This window comes from Drosophila subpulchrella, unplaced genomic scaffold (genome assembly GCF_014743375.2).
Source record: "Drosophila subpulchrella strain 33 F10 #4 breed RU33 unplaced genomic scaffold, RU_Dsub_v1.1 Primary Assembly Seq354, whole genome shotgun sequence".
Taxonomy (NCBI): domain Eukaryota; kingdom Metazoa; phylum Arthropoda; class Insecta; order Diptera; family Drosophilidae; genus Drosophila; species Drosophila subpulchrella.
Genome location: NW_023665577.1, coordinates 7852888 through 7878558, shown reverse-complemented (window position 1 = coordinate 7878558; position 25671 = coordinate 7852888). Strand labels below are relative to the sequence as shown.

At 41.9% G+C, this 25671-nt stretch overlaps 2 protein-coding genes across 4 annotated transcripts; one reads left to right on the top strand and one right to left on the bottom strand.

Annotated features, from left to right (window-relative positions):
• The first annotated feature begins 1092 nt into the window (after window positions 1–1092).
• Window positions 1093–2941, top strand: LOC119560866 (geranylgeranyl transferase type-2 subunit alpha). Its single transcript, XM_037874538.1, has one exon. It carries the CDS (start codon window positions 1165–1167, stop codon window positions 2689–2691), a length of 1527 nt encoding a protein of 508 aa, XP_037730466.1. The 5' UTR covers window positions 1093–1164; the 3' UTR covers window positions 2692–2941.
• Window positions 2942–11661: 8720 nt separating this feature from the next.
• LOC119560599 lies at window positions 11662–15027 on the bottom strand. 3 transcript variants are annotated; one of them, XM_037874124.1, is made up of 2 exons: window positions 14939–15027; window positions 11662–12208 (listed from the first exon to the last, which is right to left on the bottom strand). In XM_037874124.1, exon 2 carries the CDS (start codon window positions 12153–12155, stop codon window positions 11820–11822), a length of 336 nt encoding a protein of 111 aa, XP_037730052.1. In that variant the 5' UTR covers window positions 12156–12208; window positions 14939–15027; the 3' UTR covers window positions 11662–11819. The 3 variants fall into 3 exon arrangements, with proteins under 3 accessions (XP_037730052.1, XP_037730054.1, XP_037730055.1); XM_037874126.1 differs by having other exon boundaries at window positions 11662–12138; window positions 14939–15006; XM_037874127.1 differs by having other exon boundaries at window positions 11662–12132; window positions 14939–14978.
• Window positions 15028–25671: the final 10644 nt, after the last annotated feature.

Sequence of the window (25671 nt, the reverse complement as noted above, 5' to 3'; positions counted from 1 at the left end):
CTTTAAGCAAGCGTATGTAAATAAATAAGATGTATACTGAAAACAAATCTTCAAAGAATTTTAATTACAATTTTTGGTATGCAGATGGGTATTGATAAACAAAATAAAACCTCATTTACCCTTTTACAAAATCTTTAAAGTGGGCGCTAGATAGACTTTAGCGAAAGTATATTTACGTAATGAAGGCGCTCGTAGTATTTTGAAATACCTTAGAACAGTTTTATTAGTTCACAAGTTAGGGGCGTACAAAATAATATAAAATTAATTAAAAATAATAAAATTAATAATAATATTAAGAAAAACATATGTAATCATAATAGATGATTTATTAATGCTAACGTACATTTCTCCCAAATTAGCTTAAGATACCTTCGACAGTCGGTATGGGCGTTTAAGTAGTTCGATTGCTTCTATTCACAAGTTTTACGTATGTTAACAGGTTTTAAAATAAACAAATACAAATATTTGACTTAAAATATTTTATTTATTTATGTTAACAGGTTTTAAAATAAACAGATACAAATAGTCGACCTAAAATATTTTACATGCAGTTAAAGGAGTCTCTTTTCTACTTTTAGAAATATTAACCGATCCTATTGCGTCAAAGGATGTAATTTATATAAATCACTTTTCTATTAGCAAGCATTTAACTTTTTGTTAGGTTAAATACTAGTCCTAAGTCCTAAAATTACTTTTGGTAGGGATTATAAAGTTATTTAAGAAGTCTTTTCTCTTCAAATGTTTGTGTTGCTAAGCTTTTATTGATTGCAAGTCAACTGTATTGCATTAAACATTTTTTTAAAGGTGCATTTGAAAACGCTCAAAAAATTCGGTGAATATATTTCTAAAGAATTGTTTCTTCCAGCCACATTGAAATTTTTCAAACTAAACTTAGTAACTGAAGAAATCGAATAAATTATTTTAAGACAAGCGCTATTCATAGTTCGTTTTTTATGCAATAGGTGGTGCTCTGCCATTAGCAAGTACAACCGTCAGTCAGCCGATACACCCTCCTGACATTTCAGCACGACCGTTATCGAATATTTTTGGTATATTGGTATTAAAAGTATTTTTATTACGGGTGGACGGTATCAATTATCGATAACTATCACTGCTGACTAATAATTTCGTTTATCTAAACAAAGTTAATTTAAATTAAAGGCCATGCACGGACGAGTGAAAGTGAGGACCACGGAGGAGGAGCGCGAGCGCAAGAAGAAGGAGCAGGCTCTCAAAGTGCGGGCCTATCGGGCCGCCATGGGAAGGATTCAAAAGAAACGGGAGGCGGGGGAGCTGGACAACGAAATGCTCACCCTGACGGTTCAGATCCTGCAGCGCAATCCGGACGTGAGCACTCTGTGGAACATTCGCCGGGAGTGCGTCCTGGAGAAGCTGTCCAAGCTGAAGGAGGAGGCGGAGGATGAGGAGGAGAAGCCCGCTCAAGCAGAGCCCCTGAGCGATGAGCCCCCGGTGAAGGAAGACAAGGCCCATTCCATATTCACCTGCGAACTGGACCTCACCGAGCAGTGCCTGATGGTCAACCCCAAGTCCTACAATGCCTGGCACCACCGCTGCTGGACCCTGGAGCAGAATCCCCGGGCGGACTGGCAGCGGGAGCTGCAGCTGTGCAACAAGTACCTCAAGTACGACGAGCGCAACTTCCACACTTGGGACTACAGGCGCTACGTGACCGCCAAGGCCGCGGTGCCCGCTGCCCAGGAACTGGACTTTTGCACCGAGAAGATAAAGGTCAACTTCTCCAACTACTCCAGCTGGCACCATCGGAGCCTGCTGCTCCCGGAGCTCTATCCCAACGAGCAGAGGGATCGGCCGATGAGCGAGGAAAAGCTGCAGCAGGAACTGGAGATGGTGCTGACGGCCGCCTTCACGGATCCCAACGACAGTAGTGCCTGGTTCTACCAGCGTTGGCTGCTGGGCAGTGGGGCCCAGCTGGATAGGGCGCCCAGGATAGCTGCTTTTCGACTGGAGTCTCACGGGGCTGTACTCGCCTTAGATAAGCCCTACCCAGATCTAAAACAACTGAAGATCGAGTTGACTGGCGGAGGGCAGACGGTTGAATTGCAATCCTGGCTGCCAGTGGACAGCTCTGGCACCAGTTGGAAGTGCCAGCAGACCTTCGATTACCAAAGAAACACAACCTACTCCCTTAAGCTCTGCGACCAGGAGGTAAGCCTCTCATCCCTGCCTGGCCCCGAAGATGGAGCCTTTTACTTTTCGCCACCGCATGCCGCCGCCAGTTGCAGCAAGGAACTCTTGGCGGAGCTGCAAACGCAGCTGCAATCCTGCCTAGATCTTCTGGAATTTGAACCGGACAGCAAGTGGACTTTACTAACAAGTGCCCTCCTAATGCGTGCCATCGAGGTGTCAGACAACCACGAAAAGAGTTTGGCACACTTGGCCAAGCTGGAGAAGGTAGATGCTTTGCGGGAGGGATACTACAAGGATCTGGCTGCCAGGTGGACATTGGAGTATGAGCTAGCCAAGTGGCCACAAACAGCCGGATTTCCCAGGAACTTTACGTTGGCCGAGGACGTACTGCTGGCCTCGCTGCCTTGTGGACAATACTTTGTCATTGCCGACGAGTTGAATTTGTCCACCAAGCTCAGGGAGCAATTGGGAGATTCGGTGCCCATAACCTTTGCCGACTTAAAGGTGAAAGGAGACTTGTAGACTAGCCTAGCTAGGTCGGAACTTATGTTTCCTTTGAACTGGTTTCCATTGGATAAACTTTATTTTCCATTCGGTGCTTACTGAGCCTTTTACACAATTGGCTATCCTGGTAAAATTTTAAAGGATAAAATCAATTTAGCAGTTATTCCTATTTATAAATAGATTCTTTTCTATAACACACTTTTTGTATATACATAATATATATTAGTACGATTTACGAATAAAAAGAAGTATAATATCGAAGATAAAACTGGACTATATCGTAGTTGTTAACTATACTTATTTGATTTAAAATCGACTTAAATTTAACAATTTTTTATCTTTTTGAGTAAATACTGTGGTTTGCTTGTTCCGATACTCTTTTAATTTAACATTCCTTCCGCAAACATGAATACGATTTTAAGCAATACCGTTTTAAAAAGCTTTCTGCCAAACTACACATACGTATCTTTGCATCTGCTGAAAGCGAGGCAGTCGACCAAAATTGCTGACAACCCGCAGCAATCCATTATCAAATGTTTCGGGTTATAAATGGGAAAACCATCAATACGTCGACATGCAACCACTGGCTACTTTAAGCGGTCCCCGATCTGCCACATTGCTGAGGCGTTCTTTGACATTGCAGCCTTGCTGAAATGTTGATGTTGCTGCTGCCACCGATGTCGCCTTGTGTGTGCAACGAGGCGCTGCGAGATTTGCGGTTTTTTGGCGGCTCTCGTGGTTATATAAATTATGCAAGGCCCTCGAGATGGAGATGCTCTGCCACGGGATGGCGTGGCGTTGCGAGGCGCTCAATGCGCGTCCACAACATTGGCAGCCGCATGTCATTACGTGCCGCAGCTGCACAAAAGCAACTCACTAAAAGAAAATGTTTCGGGAATTTGCGGACTGGGAATTGTTTGTATAGTACTTCTTGTAAAAACAATCCTTTTTAAAGGTTTTTAATTTTTGAAAGAATATTTTCTTAGACGATGTTTAACTTTTTAAAACACCCGCGATTGTTGTTTTCAACAGTTTCAGGGCTAGAAATTTTAAAAATTAACAAATGAGTATAGTTCACTCTAGAGAAAGATATAAACTAGCTCATGGCAACCAGCCTACGCCAATTAAATTCCAAGGACTGGACCTGGAAAACCACAACTATTTTTTCGGATCATAAAGAGATTTTTCAAATCATATAATACTAAAATATGGATAAAAATTGAGTGGTCGGTTCATAATCATAAGCAATGATGTAGCTTTTATGTGCACTTTGCAGTAGTTTTGTTAGGTGCATTGTTCAGCAGGAGAGGGCGGAGTGGGAGGCTTAAGGACACCCAAGAAGGAGGAGCGTTTGACAGGCGTGTGAAAGGCCGCCAAACGTGCCTGGAGCGGAGCTCCTAGGAGATGTCATTCCCACTTGGGTGTTAATACACGCCCGCAGGTCCTCGAGCAGGGGGAGGAACACGAGGTGCACCTGTCACCTGGCAGGCCACACTGACACACATGTCGTATGCGCAATGTTTGTGCATGGGAATTTAATGGAGCCAAGTCGGGTGGATATATCCTGCTGCATATCATAATAGCATTAGCAGACGCCTTGGCATTCAAATTTCCGCCTCACTCAGCCGACACCACATCCGCTGCCTAGTCCTGTCCCTTGGCTGCAGACCCTATACCAACATGATCTTAATTATGCCAATGCCACTTCTTGCAAATATTTTGCGTTGACTCTCCGGCTCCGTTCCGGAAAACGTGATGCTGACAAGATGCCGCTCATTAAAATGTTTGGGGCCAATTATTAAGTCAATTGCACGACCCATGGGCCAGGGGCGTGGGGGAGTTGGGGGAGTGGCACGTGGCAGGGGTGGCAGCTGCAACTGCATCTTATCTGAACGCACAGAGACGCAAACTTAATTAATGGGACAAGTCAATGAGAAAGGTCAGGAAACAGGCGGCGGAAAAGGAGCGAGCAATAGATGCACGTCAAGATGCAATCTCGGGCTGGCCTAATTTATGGTGTGCTGTTGATTACCGGGTGGATTTTCGGTAGGCGCTCTAGCCCCTTTTTTTGAATTACCGGGTATTTAATCTTTTTAAAGTTATAACTGGAAACATATTCTTTTGGTAACTTCAACAAAAAAAGAAGACCCGAACGTTGCTGATCTTTATTTTTGGAAAGCCCAAGTATTCCCCGATGATAACATTAACAGTTTGCAAAAAGATCGATGGCACGTTCTTGTATAGGGTATAGTGACGAACGATTAGTGATTTCTATGTAACATTTCCAAAAATCCATATTTTTCAAAGGTTTAAAAGCTCAAAGAGCTGACACCTATTGAGCATACTCTTCAAAAGTTCGATGGCAAAATGTCAGCGGAGTTAAATACTACTACTACTGCTCTTGCCGTAAGCTAATATTTGTTTCAGTTTTAAAAGTTGTAGGGTAAGGTAACGAACTGATAAAAACAGTACAGCCCAACTGTATGCAGATGTGAACATTCATTAATTTTTCTTCAATAAAAGTTGAATGGAGCACAAATTTAACTGTACACCTCAAAAATAAAATCAGAAAGAACCAAGAACTGTTGCTAAAGATCTTATTAATACTTGTGTATATTTATCTGACTTGGTATCCCACAAATCTTTGCTCTGGCACTGCTGAAAAACACATGAATTGAAAAGCTTTTTTAATTTTTGCCCCATCTTTTAGTCAAAATTAGCTCACTAACAAATTATGCGAATTCTTAATAATATTATTGGAAATATATTTTCGATAAGATAAGGGAAATCGACAACAATTATTTGGAATTTTTGTCGTGACGTCACATATGAGATTTGACATGTTCGTCACCTTCCCCTACACTCCCCTAGTAAAAAAGAAAGAAAACGATCTAAAGCAATCGGCCAACATCGCATTTAGTATGTGTTCACCTCCTACTGTAAGGTTGTAAACCTAGAAAGCTTATGTACAAAAACACGATAGGAAAGTAATAACTTTAAGAAATTTATTGCATATTGTATATTGTTGTTCGGTTACCTTTGAAAAAATCACCAAAAAGGTGGATGCAGATTGTTTATTAATCATTTTTATACCCGTTACTCGTAGAGTAAAAGGGTATACTATGTTGGTCGAAAAGTATGTAACAGGGAGAAGGAAGCGTTTCCGACGTTTCTTGATCAGTATCACTAGCCAAGTCGATCTATTCATGTCCGTCTGTTCGTATGAACGCTGAGATCTTGGAAACTATAAGAGCTAGAATGTTGGGATTTGTCATTTTTATATTTTTTCTATTTTGTAACAATTTATATGAGATCTTATTTTTATTATAAATACCCATCTACATGGCAAAAAATATTCGAATCGATCCATTCACTAAAAAGGTTATAACCAAACAATAATAAATTATTAGCAAACTCAATAGAGTGCAAGAGGGATAGAGATATATTCTTACAGAAAGTCTGCTTACGAAATTTCACTAATACCACCTAAGTTTCGCGTTATGTGTTTGTTAAATCTCATAAGCAGCCGATAGGAATTAACGACAGGTGGCGCTTTTTTGTTAGCTGAGTAACGGGTATCTGATAGTCGAGGCCCGTCGAATTGTTTCTAGTTCTATTTGCCTAACCCTGGATAATTTCATTGTTCCACAGTACATACATTTTCTTCTGCACACACATGCATAAGTTATGACACTTTTAAGAAACCCCAACAACAGAAGGTGATTCCGATCTATATAGGCAAGAGCTAAATAACATATTGATGAGAGAACGAATTCCATTTAGTTTAGCCAAAACTGGCCTTTTGAGGTCATAGATAGTAATCCAAATTCAGGCTGTTACCAGCACTTGTTAGGTATATTACTTTTGCATCTACCAGGTTATTTCAGGCTTCACGCTCTCGCCCAAATGAAATTGGCTCGAAATTTGTATTTGTTTACTAAATTTTACTCTTGGCCCTACGTAACCAGATTTGGCAACTTTGCCACGTATCTTAGAGCCAGTCATGTGAGTCGCCCAGCACTCATAATTTATGTGCCTTTCCGTGGCAACTAGTGGAGTCTTCCTCTGCCGGTTTCGCTCTTAAATTATGCTTATATATTGCCTGAACTTCCTGCACTCTTCCCCGTTGCCCTCCGACTAGACAAACTGAAAATGCCCCTTAGTCCAGACAATGCACACAATACACATGTTTCAATGGTAGACAGTTTTTAGACGTGATAATGCAAGTGGAAAATCAGAAAAATGTATTGTGGCTGCCTCGCCAGTCGGGGCAGTAGACATCGCAGCAGGGAAAACAAAGCAGCCCGATGTGAGGAAAAGAATGCCACAGATAGTATAGGGACACCTGAAAAAATTTGGGTAACAGAACCGAAACAAAATCCAAAATAATCAAGAAAATTTTAAACAAAATCGACCTTACATTATACAATCAATAGGAATCGTAAGAGATGACCTGCACAATTTGTCCCAAAACTCAGAAAGAAGTATTAATTGTTTGTTTAGTGTAGACTTTGGGTCCCTGGCCAACCCATAACCATATGCAAGATAATAACTTTCGTTCTGGCTGCTCTTCTCATTGGGACGGATAGGATACCATATACCATATAGAACAGGGCCCGGAATGATTTCTGTCTGCAGCTGTCACATAATGTTGGCTTGAAGGATCTGTCTCGGCTGTCCTGCATGCATGAAAAACTCATTACGAGCAGCTGCAGCTGCGGTCACCCGAGTTTCCATCCAATTTTCCCACCAGCGCCCCGCCGAGCACTTGATCCTTAAATAAGTTGCGGCAAATTGGCTTGCCGTCGGCCAATTGAATACCCGCATCGATTGGGCTTAGACGCCTCCGCCTGCACTTTTAATTGCATAACACATAGTTTCACGCTTCTTGCTTACACTTCACTTCACTGCCGAACAACTTGGCAGGCGAAGTTCGCTTTAACAAGTGAACAACTTTCAATGGGCAATTAAAAGGGCACACAAACCGGGGACAACAACGGTCGGTTGGAGGCTGGGGGTCGAAGGTGAGGGGTCGCTCAGGACGTCACCAGCGAGAAGTCGCCGGAAATGTTAACAAAATGCATAGCAGCACAGATTCTGCTAAAGTTTTCGGCCCGCAAGGCAATTAAAGTTTTGGCACCGACACAACAAAACAACAAGCCGTGCACAGACCAAAATATTTTTGTTTTCCTATTATAGGTATACCCATAGAGTTAATAGGATTGGCTGATGGACACAAATATTGTGTTAAAAATACATGCATATTTTACGTTCCTCGGCCACAAAATCTAGGAACTGATATTTACTGAGGTCAGATGTATACATCTATTAGGTATGAATATGTTTTAGTGGCAGCTTTATAGATTTTTAGAATTTAAATTCCCCATAAGAGAATATATTATATAAAATGGTAGGAAAAAGTTGAATCATAATGTTCTGAAATTTTGAAATAATATAAACGTAAGGAACTTTTGTTCCGGTGTCGAGTAGAAGGAAAAGGCCACCGCAGGATGGTATCTCTAAGATCTTTGACTTCTGTTCCGCGAGTTGACGCAGCTCCGGCCATAAATGTTAGCCCGAAAATATAGCAAGATCTGGCGATAGGGGATCGCAATTAAATTTTATTAATTTACGGCACAAGGCTCTAAAAAAGTAGCTCCCTCACAAAATGTTAAACCTATGCACTATGGTGTGTTCCCCTAACTCAAACTACTTAATAAAATTTACGCTCAATTCAACCGAAACATGGCGTCATCAAAGTCTGAAAGCAATGTCGTCACCACACAAGCCCGCCCAGAAGGGAGGGCCTCTATAAATTGCATATTTATGCACTATAAACATTAATTTACTTGCCATTTAGCTAGACGCGCAATTAATTGAAAACAACAATATCGGAGGCAGTGCAGCAGAGCAGCGGCAACATCAAATGCCCACTTTCTCCCCTTGGCCATCATGCAACTGCAGCAGCCAAAGCAAACAACTTTAAATTATGCAAAGAATAGGAAAATGCAGTGTGCAAAAATTGCAGCCATCATTAAATTTGCGCGGGCAGCGGGGAGTTGCAAAAACAGAAAAAAACGAAATGCAAAGGGTTTTAAGCAGGGAAGTAATGCCAAATTTAATTGCAATTAATGTGCAGTAAGGCGGAAGTGCCATAGAAACGGGGCAACGCGTCCATTGCTGAACGGGCTGGCACTTCCGGCTGGCGCCATGTTGGAGCGAGCTCCATGTCGGGCAGGGAGGGGTTAAGGGGACCGCATGGGTTAACCCGATATTCGTGGTAACTCGAAAATATAAGCTAGAATGCTCTTCTCGCTGCAACCCCAGGGATTAAAATAATTGGGTTTGATGTGGGGTTTTCAGCACGTGTGCTTATAATCTTTGTGATACTTACGCTTGTTCAGCACAATATTAATACTAATTTAAAAAAGACTTCCTAGAACAAAATAATTCGAGCGTATGAGATAATGTAAATTTAATAAAAGAAGCGAATAGGCCAGTTGCATGTTTCTTTCGATAACCAACCAGCGTTGAAAAGGGTATACCATGTTAATTAGTTGACCGAGAATTCGTTTACAGGAATAATTTAATATTTGATATTTATTAGGTTGTTGATGTGAACTTCTCGAGCTGAGCTGTTTCAGAGGAACCAATCATTCGATGACTGATTTATTGTTCCGCAGTAATACTCAAAAAAATCATTTGGTAATCAAGAACTTAAATCTTTCACAACGTATGTTGTTACGCTTCATTTGTCTGGTGCATAAAACATATTTTCAACAAAAAGCGGTTGAAAAACAGAGTGGAATAAAAAATACTAATAAGGCAAAATAAAACGCTGTAGTCGACGGCCTCGACTATAAGATACCCGTTACTCACCAAACAAAAAAGCGCCACCTATCGTTAATTCCTATCGGCTGTTTACGCCACATAACGTGAAACATAGGTGGCACTAGTGAAATTTCGTAAGCAGTCGATTTTCTGTATGAATATAAGTCTATCCCTCTCGCTCTCTATTTAGTTTGCTAAACATTTATTGTTTTTATTTATAACTTTTTAGTGAACGGACAGACGGACATAGCTATACCTATAGATCGACTCGACTAGTGATCCTGATCAAGAATATATATTCTATATGGGGTAGGAAACGCTTATTTCTACCTGTTACATACTATCAGACGAATCTAGTATATCCTTTTACTCTACGAGTAACGGGTATAAAAATTGTTTGTGCTTTATTTATGAATTTTTTATAATCTCTAACTGATATAACTTGCTCAATTATTGCCACTTACAGTTGTAGAACTAACTGCAAGTACATCTTCGATCTTTAAAATAACCTACTCTAGATAAGAGAACCCAGGATTCCCGTATGCCCAGTCCTGGAATATTCAAATGGGACTGGGCGGAAACGGATGCCCAAAGTAAGAAATCAAGTTTAAAGCGACCCACACCCGTTCTGCAACATCGCCCTGACCGCGTGACATCCAAATGCGGAGGGATCGGGAGTACATGTTACATGCTACCTGGTTGCATTTACCTGGCGCCGTCGCGAAATTCAATTACTCGTGCGCCATAAACCGATTAACTTATATAAATATTTATATCGCTGAAATGCAGTCGGTCGCCGATGGCTTTATGGGCGCAGCCCGTCCGTTCGAGGGGCGCTTCGGTGGGCGGGGGGCGTGGCCTATCTGTGGGTGTGTCCCTGCATATGCAAACAGTTTTCCGGCGAGAGTCGGGGTCGTTGGTCATCCAGAGAAATGGAGCTGCGGCGGCAATAATTTCATTTGCATTTGCATTTGTTGCCGTTTATGGTCCACTCAAGTGATGTCAGCTGACCCCCCTTTTGTTCCGCCCTGCTGTTCACTTTCCAAGTGTTTAATGATAACACGCTAGGTGTCATCTGCAGGCAGGAGTTCTCGAGGCCAGGACATAACTGAACAGAACAGAACAGCAGCCGACACAGCCCGAAAGGCATATCATTACAATGCCAGCGAGTGTGGGACTTTCCAGCTGCGGCTCAGTTCCACTTGGGTACATGGTGAGAAAAAGCCTTATAATGCCGCCTTGTTATTACTAAATATTTAGATAATCTTTGTGTTAAGCCATGTTTACCTCCTTAAGAATCTAAAAGAGCGGGAGATTCAATATGGGGGGTTTCAGATTACAACAGAAATCTCATGTAGGATATCCTACCAAAGAGCCAGGTTTTTCCCTGTGCACTTCGAAGGCTGTAGGTGGCAAGTGGAAACTACTTGTCTCCATAAATAGTTGCTAAACAGCAATGGGCCCGTGTAAGTGGCTGATGACAGTGCCCGATGGCTGCAGCCTCATCCCCAGGCGCTGCACAGCGATTGCATGGAAGGACGAGGACTGGGCCAGCCAAGGGTTAATCTCGAGCTAAGTGACGCACTCGACCTCCACTGGTGTCTGATTAATTGAGTTACGCAGACAGCGAACTCTGATGGCCAAGGGTCTTTGGTTTAGTTGGGGGCAAGTTAGAGGTCCATGGCTTATGATGTGTGCCTTGTGGTGTTAATTAATCGCATGACTTATGGACGCACTTAGGCATTCACTGCATGTCTAATGGGCATTTGGTTAACATCGATGATGCACAAGCCTGTTTAACAACTATGACCACTAAGCTGTGCAAGGAGGTTTGACTGGGATTGTCATTAAACTAGTAAGATTAATGGTGGATTATTCGCCTGCAGTAAGATGTATAGACTGAATTTGAGTATGAGAGCTTAAATAAAAATGTTAAAAAGTCCAAATAAAAATCTTCTTGAGAAGCAATCTTCCAGATAAATATGTTTTTGATGCCTTAAAAGAGAAAGCCCACACTTGAAGCCGATTAAATTTCTTAATGCCACATTTTAAAAATTCAATTACATTCACATCCTGCAAATATTCATCGATAAATTATTCAGCGCAATTCAGGGTGTGTCAGGTTAACCCAACCGATTTTCAGAGCGTCATGAAAAATTCAATTCATCAGCTTTGTATATTTAACTTCCCACAACATGTGTAAGCAATTCAGTCGCCACCCCGACACATCGCTTGTATTTGGGACCGTTCGTCACATCAACTCCGTGCCTCGAGGTGTTGGCACCCGAATTTCAGCTCCAACTTCCGAACTTCGCCTACAGGCCCCAGTTGCGTCCGTATATCACCTGCAAGTTCCGCAGGAGTCGCTGCAGCCGATCCCTTCCCTCGTAGAGGCGTCTTTGTCTGTCCAACTGGAGGGTCACCAGGCGGCGCTGGAGGTGCGTCATCTGCTGCCGGATCCACACGTGACCAGCCTGCAGGCGCCGCACCAGCGCCCGCACATCCCCGCCCTGACCCACTTCCTCCGAGGCGCCGCCTCCATCCCCATGTTCATCCACATCCTCATCGAAATCCAGTTCCATATCTATGATGGCCACGGCTGTTGAATGCGCATTCATTTTGCAACGGCTGCAGCTTATGGTAGTACACATGAAAATTTAAAACATGTCACTAGTCAGTCACTAATGAATTCTAGTATTGATAACTAGGTGGATTTATGAAAGTATTATTGAAGAACATCAAAGATAAGGTAGTGTTCTAAGTAGAATAACCACTTATTTTGTATAAAAAGAAAATCCTAATTCAAAATGACACTGAGTGTTAATTTTTGAAGACAGTATGAAGGCAGTTGCTCAGATATAATTATTCAGAACAAGTGAAATGTAGTTAGTAGGGGCCTACTAGATCAAAATAATATAATTATAAAAACAAGGGAGAACGCTATAGTCGAGTACCTCGACTATCAGATACCCGTTACTCAGCTTAAGCGACCAAAGGGAAATGGAGATATGCAAGCAGCAAAGCGAGATTTAAATGCGCCACCTACCGGCGGAAGACAGATTTAAGCGTTGTGTGCGTTAGGGTAGGCGTGACAAATTCATTGTTCAATAGAATAAGTTAGCCGCGCACTTTGCTCTCTCTGAGCGCCGGCAGTGCTTTTCTCTTTGCCGCTAAGTTCGGCCGGCAACTATTTACATACACACACATACACGCGTAAAAACATTTCGCACTGTCTGGCTCTGACGTCATAGCTTTTTTTCTTGGGAGGTTTGTGGGCGTTAGAGTGGGCGTAGAAAAATTATTTTTGGGTCAATCGATAGGTATGGACAAGACTAATACATTTCAGTTAAAATTTTCTATCTAACATCAAAACTGTAGGAGCCACAGTTTTGGGCGGTTTGTGGGCGTTAGAGTGGGCGTGGCACTCTACTGAAACAAACTTGCGCTGCGTAAGAAGCTCAGGAATCTGCTCGCCAAATCTCAATAGCCTAGCTCTCATAGTTTCCGAGATCTCAGCGTTCATCCGGACAGACGGACAGACGGACAGACGGACAGACGGACAGACGGACAGACGGACAGACGGACATGGCTAGATCGACTCGGCTAGTGATCCTGATCAAGAATATATATACTTTATGGGGTCGGAAACGCTTCCTTCTGCCTGTTACATACTTTCCGACGAATCTAGTATACCCTTTTACTCTACGAGTAACGGGTATAATAATCAGGTCGTATCTGTAAGAGGAATATATATACAAAGCCTTCCAACTTTTAGAAAACCAATAATAGTCCCAGAAAAATGAAGATGTTACATTTAACTAGCAAATACTTTTGGCCAAAAACGAGATACTATAACGATTTTTTTATTTTTTTACATTAATTTTGTGATCCTCCTATGGCAGCTATATGATATAGTAGTGTGATTTTTATCGAAAACGAAATGACCGAATAAACTGCCACTTAATCGTTTGCTCTCATATCTTTCAGTGTGCAAATCTGCTGGTGACAGAAGCAGAAGTTCGGAATAATTTATGCGTGCCAACTGGGTGGCAAACTTCCCTCTAATCGCTTAATTCCGTGTTGTAAAAACTTTGGGCCCAGCATTAAGTATTCCATACCGAAAACCTATACGCAAAGGATTTGAGTGCAACTTTTTCTAGATGATCGACTAAAAAATTGAACGTTTTCTCCGTATTTGGTTAAGACGTTCCGTACTTTTTTCCCAGCTAATGCCCTCGATTGGTTGTGAGCAATACCCAGTGATGCGATGGTTAAATTTGCAAATCGTTTGGCCTAGTGGAAAAGCGGGAAAAGCGAGAAAAGGGGGATGAAGGGGGTGCTGCCCCAGCTACTTGAGGTGCCACAGACTGAAATTGCTTTTCCGCTCTCCGGGTCAGCCGAGCAGAAAAATGTCTGCCCTGCTGAGGCTGCCAGCGAAGTTCGATTTCGCACTATCGATTGATTTGGTATTCATTGGCTGCGCTCGCTTGCCACAACTTTAAACGCTACATGTCGCCGCAACTTAGTGCCTCTGTTTCCTTTGTTCAAATTGCACAGCACCCGGGCGACCCAGTTGCATTTTGGTTCTTTTTCGGCACAAACGCAGCTCTGGCTGATTCGTAAATTGGAAGCACACTGCACACAGGGAAAATTGGGGACTTTAAGGCATGCTGCTTAAAGCTGGCATGATTGAAAATCTTAAAAAATGCCACACAATTTTCAAAAGATAGACTAAGATGTGTCTTATAATAGGGGTCTGTAAAGTGGAGAACATATTCCTATTCTAAAAGACACAAGTTTATAGAGAGTTCCCGAAAATGTGGCTCTACAAAGTGTTGAAATCGCCATCTTCCTTTCAAGGAACTACAAGCTAAATACAAAATCAAAAAGCTATAAAAATCGATGGTTTTGAACAGTGAGCTCGGCACGGCAAAGCAATTTGCTGCAACTCCGCCATGACTGCGATGCTAATGATCGAGGCATCTCATCTCGGGACAAGGCCAAAGGCTTTTGTCAAAAGAATGTCAACTGGCGGGCATTCTGGTGGAAATTGCAGCAGTTTTCACTTTTGCTCCGCTCGGCTCACCAGACTGCAAAGCAGGCCAACGGAGGCGACATCTAATGCAAGGAAAACGCCTCAGTTGCGGTGTTGTGGCTGCCAGCCGTGCGTATGCGTAATATTCGAGAAATGTCTTGCATTTCCTTCCAACCGAAATGTTCGACAAGCTGTCTATTTGCTGGGGAGTGTGTGCTTGGTCTTCCATGTTTGTTTTCTATTTGTGGCAGAGGCACTTGGGGCTATTCCTGGATACTACGCAAACGACATGTTGCCAGGGCGAGGGAAAAGCCCAATTTTTAAGTCGGCCTGGCTTAGCGGGGATTGCTCTGATGATGGTGGCAGAAACAAAGAGTGGAGTTGCTTTTTAGTGCTTACCTCCGATCTGCGACTTTGGAGATGGAAAAAAACGGAGTTTCCGATCCAGTTGATACGAAAAACAGGGGAGTACTGTAAAAACAGCGCCTGCTGCGCGTCCTGACAGGCTAATTGAAAAACTATGCCACTAAGTGAAAGCCACCAACCATTCGCACTCCCATTGCCATCTCCGTTTCCATCTCTGGCTGTTGATACTCTGCTAGCCGGAATTGGCAACTTAATTATTTCAGCGGCACGTCGCCAGCGACTGGCGCTTAAGCCAAGCCCGCCGACAGCTGCAAAGGCGCAAGGCAGTGGAAAATAGAAAACGAGCAAGAAAAGCTGCGATATAAACAACGCTTGCAGCATGCAACGTCAGTGCAGGCAGCAAAAAATAAATGAACAACAGCTGCTATTGAGAATCTGTGCTGGGAGATAAAGTTGCCTAGCAAAGGATTTAACTGCACAACTGGCGAAAGAAACAGTTCGAGAAAAACCCGGCGACGACTCCATGTCGGCGTGTGTGTGACCCCATTAGCACCAGCCCACTCCTGCCACGCCCACTTGCTTTCCACCTCCTCGTGTGGTGCTACACCAAAAGTCGAAAAAAGAAACTCACTTGTGGCTGTATTCATGGACTTGATTCATTAGTAGACATTCACATGCGAACATTCCCATTTCCTCGCCGCGGAGGCTGCCTTTGAAATATGTTGCGAGATTCGAAAGAATTCTTTTGAAAACGTATTGTTTCAGGTTGGGTTTAACTTAAGGTTCTTCGCATTGGCTCTTTGATAAGTTATATTTCATTGAAACATTTATTCCGTAAGCGTCAGGATTTTTGTGGTAACTAAAGCAAGATGCCTAAAGAGATATAAATGTTAACATGCATTTTCTTAGAAGTGAAAAACTATATTAACTTTAGAAACCCTTGAAATATATAGAAACATAAAATATGATATGTTTAAAGCTTTTGTAAGTGGGCGTTAGAGGCCTTTTCTCGTCCGCAAGTAGCTTATAAACTTTGGTTTGGAAATCTTCGGTAGGGGGCACCATTGATAGTGGTCACATTCGATATTATCGATACTATCGAAAATAAAAGAAAATAAACGCCAACTTATAAAACAAATAGAATACTAAATTTAACACTGAATTTAACTAACTGATGCTTTTAGAAAAAGAAAATCCACATTCGATATTATCGATACTATCGAAAATAAAAGAAAATAAACGCTAACTTACAAAACAAATAGAATACTAAATTTAACACTGACTGAATGTAACTAACTGATGCTTATAGAAAAATAAAATCCATATAAGCTTTAACGCAATTAAAATGAAATTAAGCTTTATATTTAACCTTAACGTTTAAAACACCGCTGTGTTTTAAAAAATATACATAATAATACTTTTAATTCAACAAATATAAAACACATCACTTTTTTATGAGCGAAACTATAGATGTTGGGTCAAGACCATCGATGATTCCTAAATTGTTAGGCCATCGATAGTATCGATTGTTTTACTAACCATTTTTTCAACCTACATCACGTATGGAAAGTATCCCATAGCACGTCAACCAAAAAAGTTTCGGGTGTGGCCGGGTTCATGTGGTATTTCATTTTATTACAGATGTACATTCAGATGGGTCCGCTTCTGATTTTAGTGGACTTAGCCTATTTGGCGAATCTGAATTCCAGAACACACCTGCTTGTATTTTTAGAGCATTTCATTTTCCTCGAGCAATAGCCACGCTCTCTCCTTTCCAATGACTTTGGCAACTTTGACAGGGCAAAAGTAATTAATTTTCGGTAGCCAACTCAAAACGGCAAAGGCTGCTAGAAAGAAGTGCAAAAAAGGCAACAGAGGCGGCACAATTAACGCCTGCAACTTTAATTGCGTTTTAATGTGCATCAGGCCGCAGAGCGGCTGCTTGTTTGGATGTTTCTCGAGGGGCGGTTGGGTGGGCGAGTGCCCAGGTGCACGGCTCCAATCCGAACGGGATGGGCGGTTCAACGTGCTCTGTCAACCGCAGGCGGTGGCTCAAAAGCGTAACAGGCATTTGCCGCGCCTCAGCAACATGGCCGTCGTCCTGGCACTCACACACGCTCGGGCTCACGCTCACAAAGGAGCGGAGACAAACGCACACGTGGATTCGTCCTGCGACTATGGGCTGCGGACCATGGGACTACGGGATGCTCCTGTGTGCGGTTGGGCCGGTGCCTGTGCCTGTGCCTGTGCCTGAGTGCCTGCCTCAAAAGCGGCTTAACAAACACACACGGACCCACATGTAGCCACAAAGCAGCATACACTCGGAGAATAGACAGCTGAGAAGCTCTTTTCGCTCTAAATTAGGATCCCAGAAACCTCACATTTGTCGAAACTCGTAATAATACTTTTCAACAATCCAAAATTTAGAGGAAAAGGAAAGCTTACAAGAACTAAATATTTTTCAAGCCATTGAAAAAGTTATTATATAATACTACCGGTGGTGGTAGGATTTTTAGATCACTTTTAATTGTAACTCAGAAATACAATATACACCATACTTTCAGACACTTTAAATAGCATTTTTAATATGAAGTCTTTTTTTTAAGTGTTTCCTGTATCTTTAAGTGTTTTAAAGAATTAACAAGATATTACCTATCATCTTTAAAACTATTATATTTCATTTTAAGACATCATAAACTACTACAAGATTAGAAAACCCTTTTTCTGAGTGCAGTGTCAGTGCCTCGAATCCGACTCCGGACATGGCAGCGGACCCGGTCCCAAAACCGTGCGCCCCCGTCTGGGCCAACTATTTACATGGCACCCATTATGTCCGGACTTGTAGCTGCGTCTTTTGTGTTGTCGCCGGCGTCGTTTTTCCTCCTAGCGCTGGCCCTAAGTGACGTGATTTAAATTTTTATGCCCTTTGAAATTTTCGTCGCTCCGCTTATCGCTCCTGAATGCTACTATCTCTGCGCCATCTGACTCTCCGTCTCCGGTCCGCTCCTGCGGGTCTTCTTCCGGCGTGCACGGGACAAATCACGTAATCTGGCCTTAGTGGGTCAAGCAGCAGAAGCGTAATGTAGCAGTCCGCACGGAGAGATACTAGATACTAGTAAATAGACATAAAGATACACGACATGAAAACCACTGTCAACGTGGATTCAGACGCTGGTGATGTCAAGTGTGGTGCGACTTGCCGACTAGCACGGTTCCCGAGCAGATCAAATAAGTCAAGAACCCGACCTAAAAATACTCTACTATAAATCGGCTTAAAAAGGCAAAATAGTTTTCTCAGAACCCAGCTTTTCTGGTACAATTAATAACATGATACAACAATCAACTTGTTTGAAATAGATCTTTTTGGCTTTCAACCATTTGTTTACATCCAATTGAATGAATGTATCAGAACGGTACTTCAAAGAAATATCTCGTTATTCACCCACTCGTTTTAAGAACCTGCTAAGCTCCATGCCAACCAACTGAATAGTGCATCATAATACTCTATAGAACACATCAAATTACTTATTTTATTTCCCATTATACCGGTTACAAATGGCTTCCTCATAGGTTACATTCGCAGAGAAGACACTGTTCAATAGAAATAATTCCCTGGGCTGTCATTCTTTCACCTTGTTACGTTCGGTGAAAAGCCAGTCACAAAAGCGAGTGATTTTTCTGTGCGGTTGTAACATGTGATGTTATTAGTTGTGGCCTTTCACAAACTTTGAAGTGCATAGTTGTGGTTTGCTTTGCCAACAAAAAAGTCTGTCAAATACCCCATAAAAACCCTGTCATTTATGGTCAATTAATTTATGTTCAGTCTAAATTTAACTAAAAATTTAAGAAAGTTTTGCTTAAAAATTATAGGATAATAGACCCCGAAATTCTAGTCTACTGGTTTAAGAATAGGACCAACTGCGGAAGCTTATATGCCATCATAAATACTTACCACGGCCAAGGTCTGTCCCCAAGGAATCCATTAATCGCGCAGTTACTTAAATCGAGTTCCTGATTAATCCCTTCGGTTTCCGGCAGGACAAACATCATCATCGTCTTTAAGCAACTGTCGTCACGTCCGCCCGAGGCCCGAACAAACCAGGCAGACCAAGCAAACCGACCAGACCAACAAACCAGGTGAGGGCAAACACCGACGAGGGCCGCTTCTTCGGGAGGGCCACTGAGTGGGGCAGACAGGTGCAAAGTGCAAGGGACGACTGATTGAGCTGCGAGGAGGTCGGGAGACAGCGCCCCTCCTTTCTCCGCGCCAAGGACGCGTCTTCGGCGCGACTCCAGCTGAAGTGTTTAAAATTGTTCGCCATTATCGGCGGCTGTCAATAAGCGCATTAAAACATTTTTGCAATTCGCGAGCTCGTCGCCGGCTGATGGCGATGACATGCGGCTGTCAGGCAGCCGGGAAAGCGGAAAACTGCAAGCGCAGAGCTGCTGCACTAACGAGTCCCATTGATTTTCCCGCCGGAAGAGCTGCGGCACGCAGAAGAATACGAGCACCACGGACAGGCGATGTGCGCACGATGCGTATGAGTAATGGGAAAATTCTTAATGGGCGAAGAAAATTGGTTGGGCATAAACAATGAGATTCCTGCGACCGGAGAGAATGATAATGAGTTCGTTGAGTACGGACCGCCGGAAAAGGGGGGGGGGGAGGAAAGCAACGTTGACGTAGGTGTGCCACACACACCAAATATTCTATCACAAATTTCTGAATCTTATCCAATATGCAACGCACACGGAAGTACTTTAAATTTTATAGAGGGACTTATCAAGAGGCACAGGGTATTGTTGCACATTAAATCAAAAGTCAAACAATTTTGGGTATCAGTTGAAAAAATTTTTTTTTAGTAACTTCAAACTTGTATATCTTTCCATTTAAGATCATTTTGCCACATTAGAGCACATATATGTGCTATTCCTATAGGAATTGTTGACAAAAACTTTTTTGTAGTAAAAACATCAACTTAAACTGTTATAGGGCTTTGATTTTCAATCTTATCTGCTGGGATATAGTTCTGTTTTCATTTGTAAGTATATGTATGTATGAGTTATTAAAGATCACAGCGGACAGCTAAGCTACTGAAATTATTTTTCTTTATTACTGACATGTTACCCTAAGTATGTGCTATACTTCACCCCTTTCCTGTAAGAAAAAAGCTTTAAGTCCCATCTTTTTCTGCAATATTTGTGTGCATCATTTATGATAACCTTCACTTAATATATTTTTAAAACATCCAATATGATTTTAATTAACCACCAAGCCCATCACCGAGCTTTATATTCTCTTTTGTCAGCTGCTTGCTCTTTGGCGTCTCGCCGGAGTCTCATTAATGCGATACTTTTATTACGCAATCAATAAATTATGATTCACATTAATGCCATATCGGAGCACTTATTGCAGCTCCTTGCATTCTCCGCGGCGCTCTCTCGCCTTGCAATATTTAATCAGTGTTTCCCAGCGAACTCAACCATTCGGTATGCAATTATAATGATTTCTCTGCCTCCCTTATTTAATTGTTTAATTTTCTTTTAATTTCTGTACATTTCCCTCATTTTTATCGTGCCCCTCGTTGACCCAAAACCGCGGATATCGAAGCCGTACAGAGGGAAAATTGTGCGTAATGTGAATGAGTTCATACAGCAGTGGGTCGGCAGGACTCACTTTCCATAAAAAAAAAGATAATAGGGCTACTCGCTGAACGACTTATCAGGCAAGTGGACGCCCCCTATTAACCCAGGGGCATTTTCAGTAATTAAGTGAACTGCTAATTGCACACGAAGTTGAGAGGTTTCGACCTTCAGTCGCCGACTGGCTTAAAAAGGCAGACAGGTGGGCAGGTCAACTGATTTCCAGAAAATGTAAAGGATTTTAAGCTTTTAAATAAGCGGGAGTCACTTATGTTTATTCATTTTTAATAATTACTGCATATTTTAATTATTTTAACATTCAAGAATGTTAATACACTTAATGCCAAAAGTATTCAACAAAAAATGGATCAAAACATTTTATAAAAATAAGCAAAGAATTTGTATATACCAATTTAACACAACAATTAAAGTTAATAGAAAATGATATTTTTCTTTTTACGGCTAATTTAAATTGTCCTGCCAAAATGCTCGATATCCGCAAAATGCAGCCAGTGGGTGCTTAAAAAAATGTACAAAACCAAACACATCAACACCTGGAAACAAGGTTCGGTTGGAGAAACCCGATTTACATTCAAATGAGCTGGAAACTCGTTGGCAACTTTAGTAGGCCTCGCGAATAAATAATTTTTAAAGGAAAAAGCTGATTAGGATATTTTAAAATAGGTACTCATACAATGGATGGACACTTTGACATACTTTAAAATAAAAGCAGAAACAAACATTTTGTCCCAGTTCTGCGGCTTCAAAACTGCAATTCAAACATAAGTACACTCCCTAATAGTTTTATGTGAGCACTGCCACCCAGCGTTTATGCTGAACAGTGTAATATTTTATTTTAAATGCGCTGCTGTTTGTGCTGCCTATTTGTCCTTTACGCCAATATATCATTCGGGAGCTGCCGAAAAAAAGACACTGACATAACGACAAATTTGCTCGCTATTTATGCGGCGGGCAAATAGCGGAGACCATGGGGCATCGGGGCCACGGATGCGAACCCATTGGATCCAAAGTAGGTAAACATATTTAACATACACATGTAGCCGCGTGTTTATAAAAACATATATGCAAATTGTCATGGCTCGCCTTTGGCCCTCTGCGCACTCGCTCGGACAACTCGCGTTATTTATAATGGACAATTCTCGTGTTGTTGTTTATAATTTATTTATGCAAATTTCCAGCTGGACAAGCCTCCGCAGTGCAGCTGGAAGCCGAGGAGGTGGCGCTGTGTAAATAGTTGTTGCCAGCGGAATCAAAACTAAAGCAATTTTCAAATATAATTAATTGCAATTGACCCGATTTGTAATTTATTTATTTAATCCCCGCATATTCTGGGGAACCGAATAAAAAATAAATTAATATTAATTTACACGTGCGCGAGCCCCGGCATTAAAATGCCATTTTCGGCGCTTCACTAGCCCTCTAATTGCAGCTTTGAGCCCAAGCTGGGCAATTAAACATTTGGCTTGACAAAGGAGGGATTCCTCCGCAGACTCCAACGGCGTGGCCATAATTAGTACGAACTATTAGAGTGGGACATGCATTGAAAGCCCTTTGATCGCCCATTCCCTGCGGAGCATTCGAACAGATTTCCATGAATTCGGGGATTTCATACGCATGCCAACGCCGGAGTCCTCGGCAATCGGGTTAGAAGAGGGGGGAGGGGGGAGGGGTACTGCCATAGATAATCAGCTCATTAATATTAAAGCCCTGTAAACAGTCAGTGCTTTAAACACAACTTAATACATATAATACGTTATGGTTTCACCTACTTGCCACACATGTTACATGTAACTGACTGTTGGTTCATCTGCGGTATGTATGATTTAGCAGCTCGACACTCGCCACTTGGCCACAACTCACTTAGTGCCTGGCCCTGCCACAAATGGCCATAATATTCAAGCTTCACCAGGCAGGAGCAGGGGGATGGGCTGCCAGAGGTGGCTCAAGCGAATTTATTGCAGCCCCATCCCAAAGACCGGCCGGGCCAACTTGGTGTCTGGGCTCCGAGGGCCTTTGTGTTGAAACAAACCTGACACAGACCGACCCAATCAGCAGACTTTAAGAGTTGGCCACAATTTCCGCAGCATTTGATTGGCATTTGCACTCACAGAAAAGGTCGGGGTACAACTTTCTGCCTTAAATGAAACAAAAATCATAAAATACATAAGTTTTAGAGATACGGATTATCGCCAGTCTCTGGATTTCTGAATTATAAAGAATAAAATTTTTGAAAAATAAAAAATTCATTAAGAGATCTGCAGATTTTAATTAAAAACATATTATGGTAAATAATGCCCAAACTATATTCTCCCGAATTTTAACTTGGCTAAGTAAAAATGGTTAACTTTTGAAGCGCTTTCTATTATTTTAGGGCGGATAGTAATGGGTAGGCAAGGATGGGTTGGCTATTTTAAATTCCGCATTGGGCGGCGCACCTTTAATCAATTTTCAGACCCATTCTGAGGGTCTGCTCAAAGCAAAGCACACTCGAAATCAGATACAATCCGCAGCAGACGCAGAAACAGAAACAGAAACAGGAGAAGGGCCGAAAGCGAACGGGTATCGGAAATCTGGCCACCCGCAACACTCTGGAGTGTGTCATAAAATGCCAAAACAAATATAAATTTTCACACAATTCAATTTATATGCCCGCAGCACAGCTCGAGCACCGAGAAAGGATGCTGGATTCGGGATACGGTTTCAAGAGCCGGCTGTATCGGCAGCCCCCAAGTAGTCCCGAGTTGGGGGCTCCTCCGCCCCTGCTCCTGCTCCTGGCAGCTCCTTTGCGTCTCTCCAGCCATTGTCTACTCATTTTACCACTTGATTGTGTTTGCACAACATTTCAGCTAGCGCCGCGGCATCGGCATCGGCATTTTGCACTGCAGCCGGCAAACCCTAAATAAAACAAAATGCCACGAAAATTTGAAATGCAAAGGCGTTGCTTGGAGCAAACATTTAACGGCGTCTGCTTGACATAAAGAGCGTTACGAAATGGGTTTAAGTTAATGGAAACTTAGTAGAAATAAATGACAGCTTTGTAGCTACCAAACAACAATACTTACCTTGTTTCATTTGACTGATTTAATCTACAATTGCAGTTTTTTTTCAAGCTTTTAGAGCACATTTTACATATTAAAAAGCACGAAAATATTCAATTAAAGTAAGGCACGCATAGATTACCGCATAGAATAGGTCCTACTTTTTATTTATAAAAAATACCTATATTTTTTTAGGATTTCATATAATAATATTTTGGCACGCACTGTCACCACCATGTATATCGACGCATGTCTGTCTGGCGAAAAAATAAAACAAAGTTCAATCAGAGCCCGTGCTTTGCCAGTAAATCAAATAAAATGCACATCAAAACAAAGGCAGCAAAACATAGACCAGAAAGTTTTATCAACTGCCAGGCGACGAGAGGAATAAAATAAATCGCATAAAAATACTTTTTGACACTCGAGACTTGTTTGTTGGCTGAAAGCCAGCCAGAAAATCGAAATAAATGCAACAGTCGTGATATCCTATGTTTAAGAATAAGAAATTCCCAATTAACCCAAACTTCGGGCTAGCCAGGGGCGCAGTATCTGCCCTTTATAAAAGGTATTTGCGGACCTTTTCCACAGAAATGTGTTTCGTATAATTGTTTTGGCAACAATCCTTTGGGGTCAAGAACAGCAGTCGGAATGCGCATCCTTTGTTGTGTCAAGCAATCATCGATACGCACTTTTAAGTAAATACGGAATTTTTCGGCCTTGCTGCTGATGATAAACTACGAGCAAAGTCAGGAGTTTTAATTAAATTTGCATACAAAATTTCTGCAGCAGTCCCATCAAAAGTTATGGCAATTGCTCGGCTCCAATTGTTTAAATTAAATGGGAATGTACTGCCATTCGGCCGGCTTAACTGTCCAGGTGCGCCAGACTCGCTCATATGGCTCGTCATAAAAGGCAATGGCTCAGAACATTGCGTATACGCAGCGTGCAACGCGTCCTATTTAAACTGCGCTTAATGACGGCCCAGGTCGTTGAGAAGTGAGTCACCGACTGAGTATAAGCAGCCGACAATCAAACAGAACATGATCCAGACATATAGTGCATGCATCATCCAGTGGCGGGGGCGATGCAACTGTGGCAGAACCGTCGCTCCTCTCGATGTACTGCCTCTTGGGGGCTTTATTTTTTAATGGCTTCTGCTAGTGCCTTGGTTAAGCACCCATTGAGTCATTGTATCTGCCTTGTAATATGAAAATCGCTTTGGCAAAACGCCTTGATTGCTTCTGCCACTTGATGCCCTTTCCATCTTTAGAGAGTCATTATTGTACAGCACGGTTGGCGTACAAAACAATTCGCATAAGTAGGGGTACCCAAAAAATAATGATTATTTTAAAACCTAAATTAAATCTAATTATATTAATTAACAAGTAATTACACTTTCTATATTGAAAAAAATATTTTTGTATGATCTATGGTTAATAATCACTGTTATTACTTATGCTGAAACGAAATAAATAAACTTAAATTAGTTCCTTATATAGTTAGTAATATTTGTTTAAGAAAGAAACAATACATTTATGTAATGCTTAAAAGTAAAAAAAATAAAATAAAATAGTATTAGTCCCTTACTTAACAAGTAATATTGGTTATCGAAAGAACCAAAAGATGAGATTTAGTAATTTTTACATATTTCATTGATCGAATTTGGCCGTGTTCGTCCATGGAGACCCTCACTTGATTGGCGATACCCCCCGAAAGGGTGTGCAAAATCTCTCTGTTGGCTTAAGTTTCTCCGCCAGCCATTTCAGCTTTTGTTTTGTGATGCCAATAAAACATGCATTTCACTTTCTGCCCAACCGTTGGCAAACAATGGCGGAAGGTGGCAACCGAGGGGCAGGCATTCGCATCACAAAAACATCCTTGCCATCGCAACGCGAGGATCCTTTGTGCATCGTGCACTCAATTATTTGGTCGTTACTTGTTTCTTATTACCTTTTGCCTACCGACACTACGAAACATAATAACTGCAGAGCATCTGAGGAATGAGCTGAGAAGGCTTTGTTTGTTCGGGCCGGCAATGCAATTGAGTTGCGGAATGGAGGAAAT